Source organism: Ovis canadensis, chromosome 2 (genome assembly GCF_042477335.2).
Source record: "Ovis canadensis isolate MfBH-ARS-UI-01 breed Bighorn chromosome 2, ARS-UI_OviCan_v2, whole genome shotgun sequence".
NCBI classification, from domain to species: Eukaryota; Metazoa; Chordata; class Mammalia; order Artiodactyla; family Bovidae; genus Ovis; species Ovis canadensis.
This window is the reverse complement of record NC_091246.1, coordinates 145,532,429-145,552,521: the sequence shown is the minus strand read 5'-3', so window position 1 is coordinate 145,552,521 and position 20,093 is coordinate 145,532,429. Positions and strand designations below refer to the sequence as shown.

The window sequence follows — 20,093 nt, the reverse complement described above, 5'->3', positions numbered from 1 at the left end:
ACACACTTATTAAGTATGTAAGCATTTATATTTTCTTTTATCCATAGATTTAAACCATGCTTTTCTGATTGTTGTTATAGTCGCTCAGTCGTGTCCTGGGTTCTTTACGACCCCAGGGACTATAACCCACCAGGCTCCATGGTCCACAGGATTCTCTAGACAAGAATAGTGGAGTGGGTTGCCATTTCCTTCTCCGGGGATCTTCTGGACCTAGGGATCAAACCCTCATCTCCTGCATTGGCAGGTGGATTCTGTACCACTGAGCCATCAGGGAAACCCTGTTTTCTGATTAGGGAGGAGAATTGATAGAAACCTACTTTTTATGATCCACCTCACCTTGTTTAATATAAAAATGGCAATAACAAATCCTTTCCATTATTAGGTCTACAGCCTGTGAAGTTTATAAGGTCCATCAGATTTATAGTCCATGAAGTCCTCCTTGAACCCTCAAAAAATGTCTTTTCTCGGAACCTTCATTGAATTGTATCTGTATCATTTCTACAAAGCCCTTATAATTATCTGCCTTGCTTTGTTTCTTACTTTCTATCAGACTCCCAGAACAAAGACCACAGAAAACATGTTAGCAGACACTAAACAAATGATTTGCTTGATGTGACCTCCCTATTGAGATTAAAAGAAACCATTAAAATATCTTTATATATGGCAAACCTCATTGAAACCCACTAATTTTGAATGCCCCAGGTAATACGGAAAAGTGCCCATTTACAACTACTTGATTCACAATTTATCCCTATTTGGTAATGTTGATTTGATTTTCTTATACAATCAATACTGTGGTCCTTGGACAATGTTTTGTTAATTAGGCTGCCTTCCCTCTAGCTTATCTAAGAGAAAATCTGTGGTAAGAGCAATCCTGGTAAATAAGAAATGACCCTGTCACCTGAAACATGCTAGGTATACGGTACTTACGACAATCTGTCTCATCCGAGTGGTCATCGCAGTCAAAAACACCATCACAACGATATGTCTTGCTAATACACTGACCATTACTAACACATGTGAATTGAGAAGCAGTGCAGTTAATTACTGAAAATGAGAGAAAAATATTAGAAATTAACCCAAGGAACAACTGAACATCAAAATTTTTCTAAACATCATGAATAAAAATAAACCATTATTACAATAGCCAAGATAGGTAAGCAGCTTATTTGTCTATAAACAGAGGAATAGATAAAGAAAATGTGAGATATATATATTTACACACACAATGGAGCACCACTCAGCCATAGAAAAGAATGAAATTTTGCCATCTGCAACAACGTGGATGGACTTAGTCATTAAGAAAAAGACAAATACCATATAATGCCACTTATATGTGGAATCTAAAAACTAAAACAAACTAATGAAAATAACCAAAAAGAAACAGACTCACAGACATAGAAAACAAGCAAGTGGTTAACAGTGGGCAGAAGGAAGGAGACAGGGGCAAGATAGGGATAAGCTACAGGAATATATTAAACAACAAAGGGAATATAGCTGATATTTTACAATTATAAATGAATTTAATCTTTGAATGTTAATTAGTATGTTGTACACCTGAAACGTATAAATCAGTTATGGACTTATAACCTCAGTGGATTAATTAAGCAATTAGTTAATTAATTAAAAAAGTAAAACAGTGTACTTACTACAACCAATCTCATCAGACCCATCAGCACAGTCCTTGGTCCCATCACAGACAAAAGATAGGGCAATACATCGGTGACCAGGGCATTGAAACTGAGTAGGTGAACATGTCTGTGTATAATCTAATGTCATCCAAAAACAAAACCAAGTTAATAGTTTATTTCTTGTCCAATGTGTACCAGAGCCAAACTGTACAATGCTTAGGAAATACATAAATTATCTCAGTTGTATGTGTGCTCAAAATTCCTGCACGTCAGGCAGATCGTGTTCTTGGAGAGAGGAACAGAAATAATATAGGTCAGAGTCAGAAACTGTGAGGATACTTTGAAAAACAGACCATATGTAGAAGATAAGCATCATGGCCTTGCTTTGGACTACACCTCATGAATACTATGAAGTCCAAGACTCTTCTGCACAGCTAAGCAACGAAATCCAGCCCACAAGACAGGATGGCCTGTGGTCATGGAGCATGGTCCACATGATAACTGGATTTAACTGGATCATGACAACTGAATTTAATCCAAAGTCTAAGCAGAACTATCCTCAAAACCAGGACCCTAGCTGGCTGAAGAGACATAGCCTTAAGGGTCAGACGGGCTGCCTCCACGACCCAAAATAGGAATCATAATATAGTCTCACAGAATGTGAAAGCTAGAGGGGATCTTAAAGCTTATCTAGTCCTGCAAAAAAGGGACTAGCCAAATCATGCAACCAAAACAGAACTTAGTCCAGGGACCTCTGTACCCTCTCTGTGCAGGTGGGTAAGATTTAATGAAATTGAAATGTTCTTTGCCTTTTTATTCTATTGTCTTTTTGCCTGTATAAATGACAAGAAAAACCAGTAGCTAAACATCTGGGTGTGTTTATATGATTTAGAAAGTGGAATTGTTTTAAATATCTGAACAGTTGGTTGTGGGATTTTTATTTTCCAGTTTCCATCGGGATATTAGTTAGATATCAAAGACAGTCCTTGTTTTACTTCCATAGAAAATATTTAGCAAGACTTCCCATGTCTTTGCTTTTACAGCCTATTAATACACTGGTTGGCAGATGGAACAGAAGTGGCTAAGATACAATGAAAATTATATGAGCATTCAAGGAAAGTACTCAAGGCCTACTCATGGTTCAAATCTATTTAATAGGCTGACCAGCCAAGAGAAATCAGTTCAAAACTTACTGCATGACTTTTCATCTGATCCATCCCTACAATCATTATCTGTGTCACAGACCCAGCTCCTTGGGATACAGAAGTTATTGTCACAGGTGAATTGATTAGCACGGCAGGAAGTGGGTGCTCGAGTGGGGCAGTTCTGCTCATCGCTGCCATCCAGACAGTCATTCTCTCCATCACATCGCCATATTGAGGGAATGCAGTGTCCTTCGCGTTTACACTCAAATGCTAAAGGTGAACAGGTAGCATCTACAATAGAAACAAATTGGTCGTAAAGACATTGGTTTTTACAGCCTTTTAAATGAGATCTTACCTTTCAATGGGAGCATTATACAAAATGTGAAAGTCATCATCATTTGCTGATGTTTATTTGGCAACTATTATTTACATATTTCTTTTTTCTCTGAATCTTCACAAGGATACTGCCAGGTACATATAATTATCTGCATTTTTACAGATGAGGAAATTGAGGCTTTGAGAGGCTTAGGCATCTGCCCAAGACCAAAACGCTAGTTGTCACGACTGTAAGGCCCATCCTTTGCTTCTAAGCTATGCTTCCTCTCATCATATGGCTCATTTGAAATTGATAAAACATTTATGTAAAAATCTGCACTTTTAAAAAAGAAAAGCGCAAAATAAAACAAAACAAAATAAACCTTTAGAAATTTCAAAAGTGTACAAACGAGCACTTTTATTTTCAAATGTCATTTCTATTAATGTCTCCTTGATAGGAATTTCTGAGATCACAATAGTATTTATTATAAATTGGATTACCATCAAAAGATTATAAAGGTTAAAATCACCATTTCACCCATAATCCATTTTACACCTACAGGAGGAAAAAGGAATACAGTACATGAGATTTTCAAAAGCCATTTTTGCAAACATTTATTCCATGATACCATTCTCTCCAGTACTATAGATTAGATCCCATTTATTTGGGGTAGGAGAGGCCAAGATGCAGTGATTCTGCATATCCATCCAATGTCAGAAAAAAATTTTATTGAGGATAGTCCAAATAATGCTAGAAATCATCTGTAACATTATCTATGCATAATATTCATCGTCTAGCTTTCTAAAACCCTTTAGAGTACATATTCCTTTTTTCCTATAGAGATAACCTAAGCCTTTTTTTTAAAGCACACCTCTCTCCATATAGATCATAGGACGTATCACTAATGTATAAGCTACTTACTAGATGTGGTACATTGAACCTCATCACTGTTATCAAGACAGTCATCAAATCCATCACAGCGATACCGAAGGGGCACGCATCTGCCATTGTGACAGGAGAAGGAAAGAGGGCCACACTGCTCCACCGGCGGCTCTTGGGAGGCATTCTCCACACATGTCAAATGGTCAGAAGCCAGACTCATTCCGTAGGGGCAACCACACACCCGCTGGGAACTTGGCACTGGGAAGCAGAAGTGGCTGCAGTCGCCATTTGGATTGGTGGGTCGGTTACAGGCATTAGACCCTGAAAAAGCAATGCCCCCAAACAGGGGAGTTAAGCGCATTCCTTTTAGGTTGATCACAGGTTTGGTTTGTGATGAAAAATGAATGGAAAAGAATACTTGTCAGACCCAATATTAGAAACTGACTTCTTCTTGGAAAGGAACACGCCAAATGACACATTCAATTTAAATACAGAGAAGTGCTGAAATGTGTTTTTCCTCCCATATGCTTAAAGTTAGTAGAGTTGAATAGAAATTCTCACACATTAAAATTATCTCAGTGACAGGAAGATAAAACTATCAGGAGTTATAGTAAATAAGAAGTATTTAAAGGTAAAAGGAGCCATCGTATTAAATACATCCATACAAAACAACCTGGCAACATTACTCACCTGTCTGGACTCTAGAATCATATACTTTCACACGCATTACAGAACCAACACCACTTCGGAGAATAACCGATTGTCCAGTATTGTATTTCCCGAATCGAATAATACCACGTCTCCAATCAGTAACATATATATAGTCTAAGAAGAAATATGGTGATAAGTTTATTTGCCACAGCTCACCTGGGAAAATGCAATATGTTTGTAATGCTTCTTCTAAATGTGGGAAGCTTCTTTCATAAGTATCTGTTTAAATAACTATGTTTCTGTTTTCCATAACTTGCAATTCTAGAAATGACTCTTTAGAAGCTTTTATATATTTTTTTTTTTCTTAAAGAAAAAATTTATTTGTTGACTTTTGAGCCTCTGAAGCTAAGGACCTTTAATAAAACAATAGAGTTGGAAGAATACTTGCTGACACCAGAGTGCTAGGGAATAAAAACAGTAGAAAGAGTTGCTAGTGTAGATCTCTGAGAGAGATTTTACCTAGAAGAAGCCTATATTTTTAATAATAGGAGTGTTCAGATTCAGGGAAGAATATTGGAATATGGAATATTGTGATGGTACTTAATAGTAATTGGGCTTAGACTTCTATGGGTAAAAATTTTTTTAATCTCAGGATTCTTTTATACAATATGAGATGATGCCTCAGGAGACTGAGTTCTTATCCTAGCTTGAGCACTAAACTGCTGAGTGATCTTCACTGTGTGGGGGCTCATGTTTCTAGTAAAATTCATCTCTAAGTTCTCTTACAGGTCAAACATTTTATATCCCATGTTTAATGAGAACATTTTTTTTTTTAATTTGACTCTCAAATTTCAAAATGAGCTTTGAGAAGGCAAAGCATAGACATAGTTCAAGAAGGAAATGTTAGTGCATGTTTAGGGGTTAATAAAATTTTATCCACATAAGTGTTCCTATACCTTAAAAGACAATAATGCTCCACAAAGCTGAAAATGGAAGAGGCCATACAAGATTTTAAACATCAAAAATTCAATTGTGTTCTTTTTACCTAAGATACTAAAGCAGGGAAATAAATGCATATTTCAATAGAGTTTTCCAACGGAAAAAGCAATAACCAACTAAAAATTCCAACTCACCAGAAAATGACTAAGATGTCACAAATTTTATCATAAAATCAGTTTTCCTTATCTATGGTCTAATCAATGACTAATCAGTCATTGGACTCACTAAATCATATTTAGCCTAACTGGCAATCAAACTGCAAACCAGCAATTAAATAAAAACTGCATTTTCATTTAATTGCAAAATATTCCAGCAAACAGCAGAGAAAATTTAACATGTTTATACTGTTCCTATGTGAGAACAAATAGGATGTGTCGGACAGCATTAGTAGAAAGGGGAAAAGAATGCACAGGCTGGGGAGAGGGGGGCTGCATATTTATAACTGACTCAAAAATCTCACAAGAGCACTTAAAATATTTTAAAATAACATGCACTCCTCCACAGAAAACAGGGGGGAATATGGAATATATTTACTAGTTATTCATTCCATACTACATGTGTATGAGAAAGTCTTTGAATTTTAGTCAATGTCCACTTTTTTTTTAAAAGCAGTATGACAGTTATTCACAGTACAAAATTTCAGGACTTCCCTGGTGGCTCAATGGAAAAGAATTCACCTGCAATGCAGGAGACGTGGGTTCAATCCCTGGGTCGGGAAGATCCCCTGGGCGGAGGGCATGGCAACCACTCCTGTATTCTTCCCTGGAGAATTCCATGGACAGAGGAGCCTGGAGGGCTATAGTCCATAGAGTCGCAAAGAGTCAGATACTTTCTGAGTCAAACTGAGTGACTTAGCACGCATGCAGGAAGTCTCAACCTGAGACACAACTAGCCTAAGTGTAGGGGCTTTGGTGGATCACAAAATGGCACCTCTCTAACTAGATTAATTATGGTTTGTCAAGCAGAACCAGGGTAGATTTTAGTTTCTCCACTCTCTTGGCCTGGCACATGCTACACAATCATTCACAGAACCTCTACTATCAAGAATAAGCAAACCACCTGTTTCGTGGTGCCAAGCTAGATTCTTATTCCCAGCAACTGAACCTACAAGAACATGCCTATACTCACAAGAGGGGAGACGGGAGAAAGAAAACAGATGCACTGTTATATTAAAATGTCTCAAACAGAAAAAAATTAATATTTCATCAACAAACCAAATGTTTTATTTAGACATAACAGCACCATTTCATAAGTGACCAGTTTTTCTGGAATTATGAGATTGCCAAATGAGGATGAGTTTTATACAGCTTGCACAGTATAAATAAAACACTTTTGCTTCAAAACATACCTTGAGAGACAGCAAGTCCAAATGGATTTGTCAACTGAGGTATATTGGTCAGGGCTTTTCTGTCTGAACCATCAAAGGTACTGTGCTCAATTTTATCAAAAAAGGCATCTATCCAGTACAATCGTGAAGAACTAGAATAACAAAATACTTGGTTATTGGTTATTCAGAAACTAAAAAAGCACACCTTATACTAAGGGCATTCAAATCAAGGGCTTCCCTGGTGGAATAGCAGTAAAGAATCCGTCTACATTGCAGGAGACATGGGTTCGATCCCTGGGTCAGGAAGACTCCCTGAAGAAGGAAATGGCAACCCAGGCCAGTATTCTTGCCTGGGAAATCCCACGGACAGAGGAACCTGGTGGGCTACAGTCCATGGGGTGGAAAGAGTTGGACAAGACTAAGAGCTGGACAGTCCATGGGGTCGCAGAAGAGTCATACACGACTTAGCAACTAAACAACAGCAATTCATTCATTAAGCAAAGTTTAATAGTCTTATGCTCCCCAGAAAAACAAAGCAACTTTCATGAAGTGATTTTCAAATGATTTCAAAAACCTGAAATGTTATCTTCAAGTTAAGAATTTTAGTTTTTGCCTTATTAAATTCACATTTAGGAAAAATACTGTTAGTGACTTATGTTTGAAAGGTTAAACACATCTCTTCCTATTTTTTCTCCTATGAACTGCTTTTGTATTTGACATATCTAAGCTCGTTTACCCTGTTGCTGCTGCTGCTGCTAAGTCGCTTCAGTCGTGTCCGACTCTGTGCGACCCCATAGACAGCAGCCCACCAGGCTCCCCCGTCCCTGGGATTCTCCAGGCAAGAACACTGGAGTGGGTTGCCATTTCCTTCTCCACCTTTTCCTATATTCCTTGACAGATCAATATCTTAAAATTTAAAATCTGATATTCTAAAAATCCTTCCATAGTACATACAGGCAGATATATATTTGTTGACACCAAAGATTTCCTATCCTCAAGATGGCCCCTGTAAAAATTACACATGACCAGTACTTCATCAAATCCTCCTTCTATTTCCCTGAGTCTTGCCCTATTCTGCTTCATCTAACAATTTTCAGAATATTCATTTTAATGCATACATTTTCATCCCAGCAGAAGCTGGCCAACTACAATATGTCTCCCTTAGCAGCAATTTGGGATGATTCCTACTTACCTCCAATCAATGGACAGCCCACTGGGCCACCCAAGAGTAGTGTTTACTATAGGTAAAATGTTAGATCCATCAGCCCATGCTCTCAGGATTTTAGCAGGACGGTACCAAACCGAGAAGAATATATACCTAGAAAAGGAGTTAATAAATCAAAGATGTTAACATTGACACAAACTACATAACTTAGATCTAACACAAACACAGATTCTCCAGAGAATTGCTGCAAACTAGTTTTCTGTAGGGTTTATATAAAAAAAATATAGAGAAAATACAAATAGCATTAAAATGAGCATCCAGGGCAGAGAACCATTGTGATAGACTTCAGGACTATTGTCACCAAGTAGGTTCTTTAAAAAGACACAATTCAGATTATTAATACCAAATGTCCTTGAAATAAGATAAACGATGAGCAAAACAAAAGCAAAAACAGATTTTATATTCTCTCGCTTTCTTTCTAGATTAAACATCCAGGATCCACTAGATGACTCTTCAATCATCTTCCACAAGGAATTTGCAGCAAAGCATTTCATTCCTGATTAAAAACGCACCCAAATCAATGTACCCAAGATGTCTTACCCAAGACATCTTTTTTATGCCTTTTTTTTTTAATTTCGAAGGGTAGCAAAAATATAAGTATAGGGGAGGAAAGCTCTTCTGTTTCATGTGAGCCTTAAGAACTAAAATGAGTCTTTTCCAAAAGGTAACTTTCTGAAATGTGACTTCATATTGTTTTAAATGAATGACTGATTAGGAAAGGAATTTAACGCCTTTTTAAAACCCACTGCCAAAGACTTAGCTTAAGATAAATTCACTAGAAAATCAACATTTAACTCTCTATCGGGCAATAAAACTTCTTATCAATACCATCGTCAGTTTTAAAATATGTTAGACACACAGGCTTTGCAGTCAGATAGGTCTGGAATTTTAATACTAACTGTTGCTTAATAGCTGTGGGTCCTTTAGCAAGTTACTTTATCTCTCTGAGGTCCAAAACAGGTCTTGTATATACTCACTCACAAACCAGCTTTTGGATTAGATGAGATTATGCACTATGTAAAATGTTTGCTATGTACCCTCAATCAGGCTTTAGTAAGTTACCAGTTATCACTTTTTTATTACTCTATTAAAACATAACTACCTGGCTTTAGACTTTATGGTACTCTATCAAACTATCACACATATTTAAATAAAAAAGGTAAGAACGAGAAGGGATGATGTGAAATGCTCTGTCTTTTCTTGCCTGACTCCATCAACAATGCAGTGGTTAAACACTTCGTGGTCTGAAAGACTTTTCGTTCTGAAAACTACTGAACGATTTAGAAAGCTTTGGTAAGCTTTGCATCAATGCATTAAAGCTGGGAAGGAATTTGAGCCTTTCCTGATAATTCTGCTGCATATTCATTCCTTCTTCACAGAATCTGTGACTCACTGTTTGGTCCTATGTGACTATGAAAAAAACACAGTTCGGGGAAGGCTGGGAAAGCCAAAACTTAGGAGAAAGTGTTTGAAAGGAGGTAAAGTGATAATTTCAGCATATGCTAAAAGGATACAATCTAAGGTGATTTCAATTTACATGGTTCAATCTTGTATTTACTAAATTTGTCAAATACCTATGGCATCACTTGTTTTCTTAAGAAAACATGAACATGCTTACCCAGCAGTAGGATGAACTACGATTGACCGTGGGTTATTTAAATTCTGGATGATTGTACGTCTTGATTTATCAGCTAGCTTTATGACACTGACACTCCTATAAGAAGAATCTGTCCAATAGAGATTCCTCGAAATCCAATCAAAACTCAAACTTTGAACACCTGGCACCCTGTTAGCTGTGATAATTTCTCTTCCTGTAAATTAAAATATGGACATGGTTTAAAGTAAGCATATTTTATATGATATACATTTTCCTATCACTGCATATTTAAACTTTGTGTGAGCATGCAAAGAATATTTCAGTAACATGAAATTCTTTAAAAAAAAAAAAAAAAGCAAGTGTAAACTGCAAAGCAACACATGAGATAAACCTAGAATCTACTCATCTCCAAACGTCTGGATCTCGAAGAATAGATATGATTCTGTTAAACAGAACCAGCAGTGGTATGGCCTGGATTTACTCCCTTGTTCAACCTTTCAGAAAAAATTTCTCAGTACAGAACATCTGAAGAAGAGATACCTGAGTTCACATACTCACAACCACCACCCACAGACAGCACTGATAAGCTGACACTGCCAGGTACGACTGGGGGTATCTGTGAGGCATTCCCGCCCAACCTTCTCATCAACAATCCTTTCATAGCCACAAAGTTGCCAAGTTTGGGAAAGCCCAGCAGCCAGAAAGGAAATCAGAACTGGGTATGAGGAGAAACAAAGACCACTTTTTCCTTTGTGAATTTTTATGCCTTTCCCCCTCCTTTTTCTTTTAAAAAAAAAAAAAAGTGAATCAGAGTAAACAATCACACCTCTTTCTTTTGATGGAACAAGTCTAGTCTTTTTTCCACTAATTAAGTCCTCTGTGTGCTAGACACCATACTAGACATTGAGGAAACATGATACTGCTAATAGTATTACTAACAGCAGGTTATACTGAGCACTTACTATGAGCCACCACTTCCCTGATGGCTCAGACAGTAAAGAGTCTGCCTACAATGCGGGAGACCAGGGTTCAATCCCGGGTCAGGAAGATCTCCTAGAGAAGGAAATGACAACCCACTTCAGTATTCTTGCCTGGACATTCCCATGGATGGAGGAGCCTGGTAGGCTACAATCCATGGGGTCACAAAGAGTCAGGCACAACTGAGCGACTTCACTTCACTTCACTTCATGAGCCTGAAAGGAGCCCAAGTACTTTACATGAATTCATCCATCCTCACAACAGCTCAAGAGCAGGAATTACTATTATCTCTACTTTCCACATGTGGAAACTGAGTCATATAAAATTGACAGAAATGTGGACACTGTCTTCAAGATATCTATAATGAAGTAGGAGAGGTGAGGGGAGGCAATTAGGGCAAGAGGGAAAGCAATAGAAGAATATTGGCTGCTGTGATAGAGGTATGCACAGGATAGTACAGAAATTATGGCAGGAAGTACAGGAGGATGAGATGGTTAACCAGCATCACTGACATGAATATGAGCAAACTCCAGGAGATGGTGAAAGAAAGGGAAGCCTGGTGTGCTGCAATCCATGGGGCTGCAAAGAGTCAGACACGACTTAGCAACTGCACAATGACAATAGGTGTAGAGCGATGTTTTGTTCTTATTTATTTACTTATCTTGACCCCACCACATGGCATGCAGGATCATAATTCCCTAACCACGGATTTAACCAATGCCCCATGAAGTGGAAGCAAAGCCTTAACCACTGGACCACCAGCGAAGTCCTATGGAGAGGTTTCCCAAAGGAAGTGGTGAATGAAGGGCTGTAGAAAAGATGTGGAAGTGGGAAGGAGAGACCCTGAGGATTCCACATGTTCAGAAGCATGGCTAGAGGTTAACAAGCTAATGATAGAGGCTAAACGAAAGGAAGAAGTGTGGGTGACCACCAGATTTGGGGAGGGTGGGGCAGCAGGTAAGAGGTAACACCTTTCCCTTGGGGCAAGAGGTCTGGGGAGGAGGAAGAATGGTGAATATTTAGACACATTGGTTTTCAGGTGGTCTGTGGGATATCCAGGTGAAGTATCCAAGAGGCAATTGGTGCAATGGATGTGAACACCAGAATGTGGGCTTGGTTTGAGAGTTTTAGCACTTTCTGCAAGAATCCTTCTCTGACCTTTCCCTTCATTCTACAGGTTAGGAGGAAAAGCATTCAGGAAATGGCCTATCATATGTTTCCCTACACTAATTTATACGTAATACATTAGATGGTAATGAAAGACACAGAAGGTGCAGAATTATGTGGAAGAAAACGCACAATTAGAAGAGAGGACCCATGTTGAACACTAGAGATCACAATTGCATACAGGACAGATAAAAAAAAAACAAAACTAGCGGAGGTGATGGAATTCAGTTGAGCTATTTCAAATACTGCACGATGATGCTGTGAAAGTGCTGCACTCAATATGCCAGCAAAGTTGGAAAACTAGGCAGTGGCCACAAGACTGGAAAAGGTCAGTTTTCATTCCAATCCCAAAGAAAGGCAATGCCAAAGAATGCTCAAACTGCTGCAAAATTGCACTCATCTCACATGCTAGTAAAGTAATGCTTACAATTCTCCAAGCCAGGCTTCAGCAATATGTGAACCATGAACTTCCAGAAGTTCAAGGTGGTTTTAGAAAAGGCAGAGGAACCAGAGATCAAATCGCCAACATCTGCTGGATCAACAAAAAAGCAAGAGAATTCCAGAAAAACATCTATTTCTGCTTTATTGATTACGCCAAAGCCTTTGACTGTGTGGATCACAATAAACTGTGGAAAATTCTTCAAGAGATGGGAATACCAGACCACCTGACCTGCCTCTTGAGAAATCTGTATGCAGGTCAGGAGCAACAGTTAGAACTAACTGGACATGGAACAACAGACTGTTCCAAACAGGAAAAGGAGTACGTCAAGGCTGTACATCGTCACCCTGCTTATTTAAATTATATGCAGAGTACATCATGAGAAATGCTGGGCTGGAGGAAGCACAAGCTGGAATCAAGATTGCCGGTAGAAATATCAATAACCTCACACATGCAGATGACACCACCCTTATGGCAGAAAGTAAAGAAGAACTAAAGAGCCTCTTGATGAAACTGAAAGAGGAGAGTGAAAAAGTTGGCTTAAAGCTCAACATTCAGAAAACGAAGATCATGGCATCCGGTCCCATCACTTCAGGCAAATAGATGGGGAAATAGTGGAAACAATGTCAGACTTTATTTTGGGGGGCTCCAAAATCACTGCAGATGGTGATTGCAGCCATGAAATTAAAAGACGCTTACTCCTTGGAAGGAAAGTTATGACCAACCTAGACAGCATATTCAAAAGCAGAGACATTACTTTGTCAACAAAGGTCCATCTAGTCAAAGCTATGGTTTTTCCAGTGGTCATGTATGGAGGTGAGAGGTGGAGTATAAAGAAAGCTTTGATGCTTTTCAAAGAATTGATGCTTTTGAACCGTGGTGCTGGAGAAGACTCTTGAGAGTCCCTTGGACTGCAAGGAGATCCAACCAGTCCATCCTAAAGCAGATCAGTACTGGGTGTTCATTCGTATACTTTGGCCACCTGATGCGAACAGCTGACTCATTTGAAACGACCCTGATGCTTGAAAAGATTGAGGGCAGGAGGAGAAGGGGACAACAGAGGATGAGATCATTGGATGGCATCACTGACTCAGTGGACATGGGTTGGGTGGACTCTGGGAGCTGGTGCTGGACAGGGAGGCCTGGCGTGCTGTGGTTCATGGCGTCGCAAAGAGTCAGGTATGACTGAGCGACTGAACTAAACTGAACTGAAAGAATAAATGTTTAAGGAACAGTAGAAATAATGGTCAAGAAACAGAAGGAAATTCAGGAGTGTGTTTGTTGTCAAGGGGAAAAAACATTTAAGAAAATGACTAAGGTGCCAAAGATAAGAACTGAAAGTTTATAACAAAGTGACTGGAGATGACTAGGGTAAGATTGGTTTCAAGAAAGTGACATAGTGCAAAGAGGTGAGAAATGTAGATATGGAAGTAGGGCTTAAAAAATGTACACCAAACTATCAAGGTGCTTGTCCACAAACTTGAGGACAGAAGACTGCAATCAAAGAGGAACATGAAATAGAGGGTGGGTGGAAGGATTTTTAGGATGAGAGAGACTTCAGCATATCTGATGAGGATAAGTCAATAGAACAAAAAAAGTTGAAGAAGAGAAAGGATCACTGATGGGGCAAGTTCCCTGAGGGTCAGCCCATATTGACTTCAATCTGACTTCAAACAGTTTTTGCACATAAACTCATTGAATTTCACTTCTCACTGGGAAAAACAGCAAACATAATATCTCCCTAACCAAAGTGCAAAGAGTTTAACCACTATCTTAAAAGGCAATTTTCTCAGCATGCGGACTTGAAATTTATTTTTTTTTAAAAAAGAAGAAAGAAAACCATGATGAGAACTGCAGTTGCCAAAACTATAGGAAGCTGACCCGTGGAGGCACCTACGGGAGACAGCCTGTGTGCAGCAGCTCTGCAGATGTAATTCCAGTCCCCAGAGAAAAGGTCTTCTGGTTCAAACTAATAGATTAACCACAAGTTTATCTCCTCTTCCTTCCAGTAGAAGAACAGATGAAGAGAAAGAAACTGGAGAAGGGATAACTAACTAAATAAAAGGTGAGATATACCAGCAGAGGTGAGCACCAACACCCACACATGCAAAAGCCTCAGCTTACCTGCATGCAGAGGCCGCAGATTCTGAAAAAGGCAGGGGTGAGTAACTACCCTGGTAGAGAGGCTTCCCTGGTGGTCCAGTGGTTAAGAATCTGCCTTGTAATGCAAGGGACACCGGTTTGATCCCTGGTCAGGGAAGATCCCACAAGCCATGGAGCAACTATGCCCGTGCGCCACAACTCCTGAGCCAACACTCTAGAGCCCAAGGGGAGCAAATACTGAAGCCTGCACACCTAGAGCTTGTGTTCTGGAACAAGAGATGCTACCGCAATGAGAAGCCCACGCATCACAAGCAAGAGTAGCCCTTGCTCGCTGCAACAAGAGAAAGCCCACATGCAACAGTGAAGACTCACCACAGCCAATAAATAAATCAAAAAGGTGGTACGGGGAACAGCTGAACCCAAGACCCCGAGCATCTGAGACACTCCTCTCCTCTGCCCCCTCTAAGAGATCTGAGATTTTTTTCCTCGGAGGCAACTCAAGCAGAGAGGCTGCGGGCTGAGGACGTGTGGCATGACAGAGGACTGGGTTCTGCACAGAACTGAACACAGGAGGATTCTGCCTGCGAACACTGAACTGAAGGGGCCTCTGCCCCCTCTCATCTGCACTGCTCCCAGAACACAGATACCAGCTTCCCCCTCTTACTCCTCACCCCAACAGGGAGAAGGAGAAATTGACTATCTCCAGAAAGGATTTGCTGATACTGACATTTGGAAACTTCTCAACAAAAAGGCTGTTTGATAACCACCTGATGAGGCCCATTCATACCTATAGCTTTCTGGCCAGCACTTTATAGCTTTGCTCTTACTATCAAACAAGGCTCAAAGAAACTTAAGTTTCCTTCATAAAAAGGACATCTGAAAACAACCCGAAAGAAAAAGCAACCCAAAGGAAATGGAAAGAGAAAAATTAATCATTTAATGTAATTAATACTTTCATAGACTAAGAAAAGATTAAATTTATTTTTCAATTAATTAATTTATTTATTTGCACTGGGTCTTAGTTGAGGAATGTGGGGTCTGGTTCCTTGACCAGGAATCACATCTGAGCCCCCTGCTTTGGGAGCATGGAGTTCTAGCCACTGAACCACCAGGGAAGTCCAAGGCTTTATTTTTAAAAAGAGATAATCAGAGAGCAAGAAGGAGCTCTTCAACATTGAAAATTAAATATCTGATAGACTAAAACTAAAATGCCAAAAAAAGTCTCACTGAAAGTAGAACGAAATGATAGAGATGAAAACTAGGAAAGGAAAGATAAGAAAACAGATGAGTAACCTAACATGCTTGCATAGAAAAAGCAGGGGCAAGAAAACTCCCAGAATAGGAGAGAAATCTCAAGATGAAAAGGATCACCAAAAGATTCTAAAAGCTTCCAAAAAGAAACAAAAAGACTCTCCCCCCAGAAAGGTCATATACACTGAAAGCCTACTGCCGATGGCATAGGCCTTCTGACAGGGGCTACTAAAAGAGAGTGCGTCAGTGTCCTCAAGTTTCTAAGGTAAAACTGCTTTCACCCTACACCTTGTCAAATGATCGAATTGCAGGACAAAATAAAAGTAGATTCAGACTCAAATTATATACCACCCTACCCATTCAAAGCTATGATATAATGTGTTTCAGCAAAGTATGGAAATAAGTCTGGAAAGAGAAATAAATGGCTTGCCAGAAATAGGAAAATCAACAGAGAGAAACAGCAGATGGAGGTCAGAAGAGCTATGTGCCAGATTCAACTATACAGCAGAGGGGAAAAAAAAATCACAGATTTTGCATTTGATAAATATGTAGATACACAGATAAGCACTTGATAGATCTGTTTGGGGAAAATATAATAGCTATAGAAGAAACTAAGCAAATTAAGATGGAGCAATTGTTAAACTCCGGAGGGGGCGGGGCGGGGGGGATCAACATTTGTTCAAGAAATGTCATTATGAAAGACTACTTGATTCAGCAGTGAACAAAAAATTACGTTCTAGCTTTTTAGGGAGAAGAGGAGGGAAAAGGAGAGCTGATTCCTTATCTGTAACAAGGAAAATAAATGTCTAAAATGACAAATCAAGAAAAGGTACTGCAACAGAGAAGAATAACCCTGATTCCATATTGCATCTATTCCTTTAGCTCTAACCTTTGTTCTCTGCTGCCTGTGGTTAGTCGTGCAGGCTCGGCACCTTTTGTAAAGGAATGTTGCCTATGGGATAAAATACACAGGATAGCCCATTCTCAAGGCTGTGACATTTAAAGGTATATATTTTCCTTTTATGTAGAGATAAAACCCTAGAGTAGGAAATAGCAACCCACTCCACTCTTCTTTTCTGGAGAATTCCTTGGACAGAGGAGCCTGGGAGGCTATAGTTCATGGGGTCGCAAAGAGTTGGACAAGACTGAGTGACTGAACACACACACACAGATAAAAGGCTTCCCAGGGGGCCCTAGTGGTAAAGAATCTGTCTGTGATGCAGGAGACGTGGGTTTGATCCCTGGGTCAGGAAGATACCTGGAGAAGGGAATGGCAACCCACTCCAGTATACTTGTCTGGAGAATTTCTTGGACAGTGGAGTCTAGTGGGCTACAGTCTATGGGGTCTCAAAGAGTCAGACATGACTGAGTGACTAATACTTTCTACTTTCTTTCTGTAGAGATAAAAAGTTGCAGAACAGAGAACAGCTTTTGCTTTGTTGGTAGTTTATAGCAACATGGTAAACAGATTACATGGATAGTTCCAAGGACAAAAGATTCACCAGCCAAATCCTCTCTGCTTTTAATATAAAAGAGGCCTGAATTCTAACTTGGGTAAGATGGTTTTTTGGGATACTAGTCCACCAATTTCTTAGTCTGTTGGCTTTCCAAATAAAGTTGCTATTCCTAGCTGGAACAACTTATCTCTAGGTTTACTAGCCTGCCTTGCAGTGAGTTGTATGAGCTTGGACTCAGTAACAGTATAAACATTAGTAAGTATTAGTAACTTACTAATTACTAATACTTACTAATAATTATATTAGTAAGTATTAGTAACAGTATAAGTATTAGTAAGTGTAAGTATTTAGAAACATGGGGATAAAAGAATGGTAAGGAATTACCTCTAGTGAGCAAGTCTGAGTTGGGCAGGGTGGAGCAGAGTAATAAAGTTTTTCATTGATAACAGCTATAATAATAGCTTTTGTCATTCTTCAGTTGCTAAGTCATGTCCAACTCTTTGTGACTCCATGAATTGCAGCACACCAGGTTTCCCTGGCCTTCACTATTTCCCAGAGTTTGCTCAAACTCACGTCCATTGAGTCAGTGATGCTATCCAACTATCTAGCTAACATTTACTGAAAATATTTAATATTTTCCAGGCATCATTCTAGGTGTTTTAAATGCATTAACCTAAAATCCTATCAAAAACATTGAGTTATGTAGTGCCTTCATTATTATTCCTACTTCACAGTAACATTCCCAAGATTATACAACTAAGAAATGTGAGAAGTCAGGTTTTGAAACTAAGTAGTGGGCTCCTGAGCTGGCCCTCTTAGTTGCTATGTTATTCTGGCTACTCTTTTTTTTCAGACTTCAGTTTTCGACCCATTAGTGGATGGTAAAATCAAAGTACTGGATCATGATAGTACCCAACTGATAAGGTCTGACTGACTATAATTTATCTTTCTGGGAGGATTATGAAAATTTTAACAGAATTCCAATTAACCAGAAACTTACTTACAGTAAATCTATATTTACATATAATTCATATATTGTAAAAATTCCATTTAGGTGGTATAGCAACCCTAGACAGAGATCATTCCATTGGCTCAATCTGGCTGCTTGAAAAGGGAACAGCCTCTAGTCAATTAACCCATTAACAGCTTTCATACATTTAACCCTCCTTTTATGAAGTGTCAATATGGCAATATTTGTAGCTGTCAATAAATGTTTTAAAATGCATCCTCATTTGTAACTTATTTTGAAAATAAAGGAAGTGTTCGCTTAGACCTAATTTATAGATTTCCCTATTTAAAAATATTTAGCAAGCTTAGTAAAATATCCTGCTTAAGAAGTGAATGCAAAAGTTTTATAGGGCAAATGATTTGTATTATTATTGAAAACAGACAAAACAAGAGAGAAAAAAAAAACAACTTTAAAACCATTCTTACCTGTACCATCAAGCTTTTGTCTATAAATAATGTTTTTCTTCGTATCTGAAAAAAAGATAGCCTTCTCGCGGGCATCAAAATCAATCCCAAGGAAGACGGAAGAAGATCCTGACACTGGAAGGATGACATCCGTCTGGTGAGAGAGGGTGAGTGGGATGCCACGAACAACCAGATTAGATGAAAAGAGCAGAAACCGTTCAGCAGCTGTAGAAAGAAGGACACACGCAGTCAACCACAGCATGGTTCTTACCTTCTCCCAGTTCCAGAGAAATTACTTTTACCCCCCTAAGTTACATCTGATAATTCTGAAATAAATACAAAAAATAAGTAAAAAACATAGTTAGAAATAATGGAAAGAAGGAAAATACTATAAAGGCAGTAAGTATTACAATCTTACTTCTCCCTGAGAAATTTATTCTTAAGATTAAACTTATATAACACATGGTGTCCATATGCTGAATTTCCAAATTGGTATTAACTGAATAATGATTCCATCAAAATTCTCAAGTTACATTAACTTTTGTGTAGAGATCTATATCAAGAATCCTACTGCAGTTTAGGAGATGCGAAGACCAGCAAAAAAGAAGATTAACAGCAACCAGGTAAATTATTTAGAAAGAAACAAAGGAAGGAAAGCAGAAAGGGAGGAGAGGAATGAAGGAAACAGGAAAGAAGAAATGATGTGTAAAATCAAAGAAGAAGGCAGAGACAATGGGCCAGGAAATCAAAAAGGAGAACATGGTTTTTGCAGTGACGGTGATTTTTATCTGAATCTAGGATGACCTACAAAGTGAACAAATTTGTTCAAGTTAAAATAAGAGAATTTACATACTAATCCAGAAGTAACAGCAGGGAGTAAGAATGTGTAAAAAGCATTAATTAAAAAGGAGTTGTCAAAGGGACAATAAATGAGAGAAACAAATATTGTAGGAGTGTATTTCATCATCAGATGAAAACGAGGTAGCGTTATTTTAATGTGAGTAGATGTGTAGGTGATCAAAGAGGAAGACTATGCATTTAAGGCACGAATGAAAACCAGAGCATAGAAGCAGATATAGAGAGAAAATCTGAACTGAGGAGCAAACACCAGATGAAGAAATGAGCTACCCCAACACTTAGGAGTTTAGTTTGGAATACAGCCGTAAAGCGAGGTGGGATCAAGATGTGATTACCTGACTGGCAAAGTGGTGAGCTAAAAGAAGTCAATAAAGGTGATGGCAAGTGCTTCCCACTAGGGTTAAGACTAACATCTAAAGGTATACATGTGGTAGAGTAAAAGGCTCAAAATTAAATTCTATGAATTTCAAGAGCATAGTTTAAAGAAAGAAAGTGATTTCAGGAATGACAGTCACCCAAGGAAACCCTGAATGTGTTCCAAATGATGGAAATTTACATCTTCAAACACGTTCGTTGTACAAAAGGAATGGTGCCTACAAAGGAAGATGCCCATGGGCTACCAAAAGCTTATTCGCTGTGAAGAAGTGCTACAGG

The 20,093-nt window shown here is 38.8% G+C and overlaps 1 protein-coding gene across 1 annotated transcript in view; it reads right to left on the bottom strand.

The window, feature by feature from the left end:
- Positions 1-20,093, bottom strand: part of LRP2 (LDL receptor related protein 2) — a 182,435-nt gene that overhangs the window by 93,989 nt on the left and 68,353 nt on the right. Inside the window, exons 16-24 of the mRNA XM_069577240.1 lie at positions 18,603-18,806; positions 9,795-9,987; positions 8,144-8,269; positions 6,973-7,103; positions 4,665-4,799; positions 4,014-4,295; positions 2,825-3,067; positions 1,650-1,769; positions 931-1,047 (exon numbers count right to left, since the gene is read on the bottom strand). Coding sequence (XP_069433341.1) covers positions 931-1,047; positions 1,650-1,769; positions 2,825-3,067; positions 4,014-4,295; positions 4,665-4,799; positions 6,973-7,103; positions 8,144-8,269; positions 9,795-9,987; positions 18,603-18,806 — 1,551 coding nt within the window. The remainder of the gene's footprint in view (positions 1-930; positions 1,048-1,649; positions 1,770-2,824; positions 3,068-4,013; positions 4,296-4,664; positions 4,800-6,972; positions 7,104-8,143; positions 8,270-9,794; positions 9,988-18,602; positions 18,807-20,093) is intronic.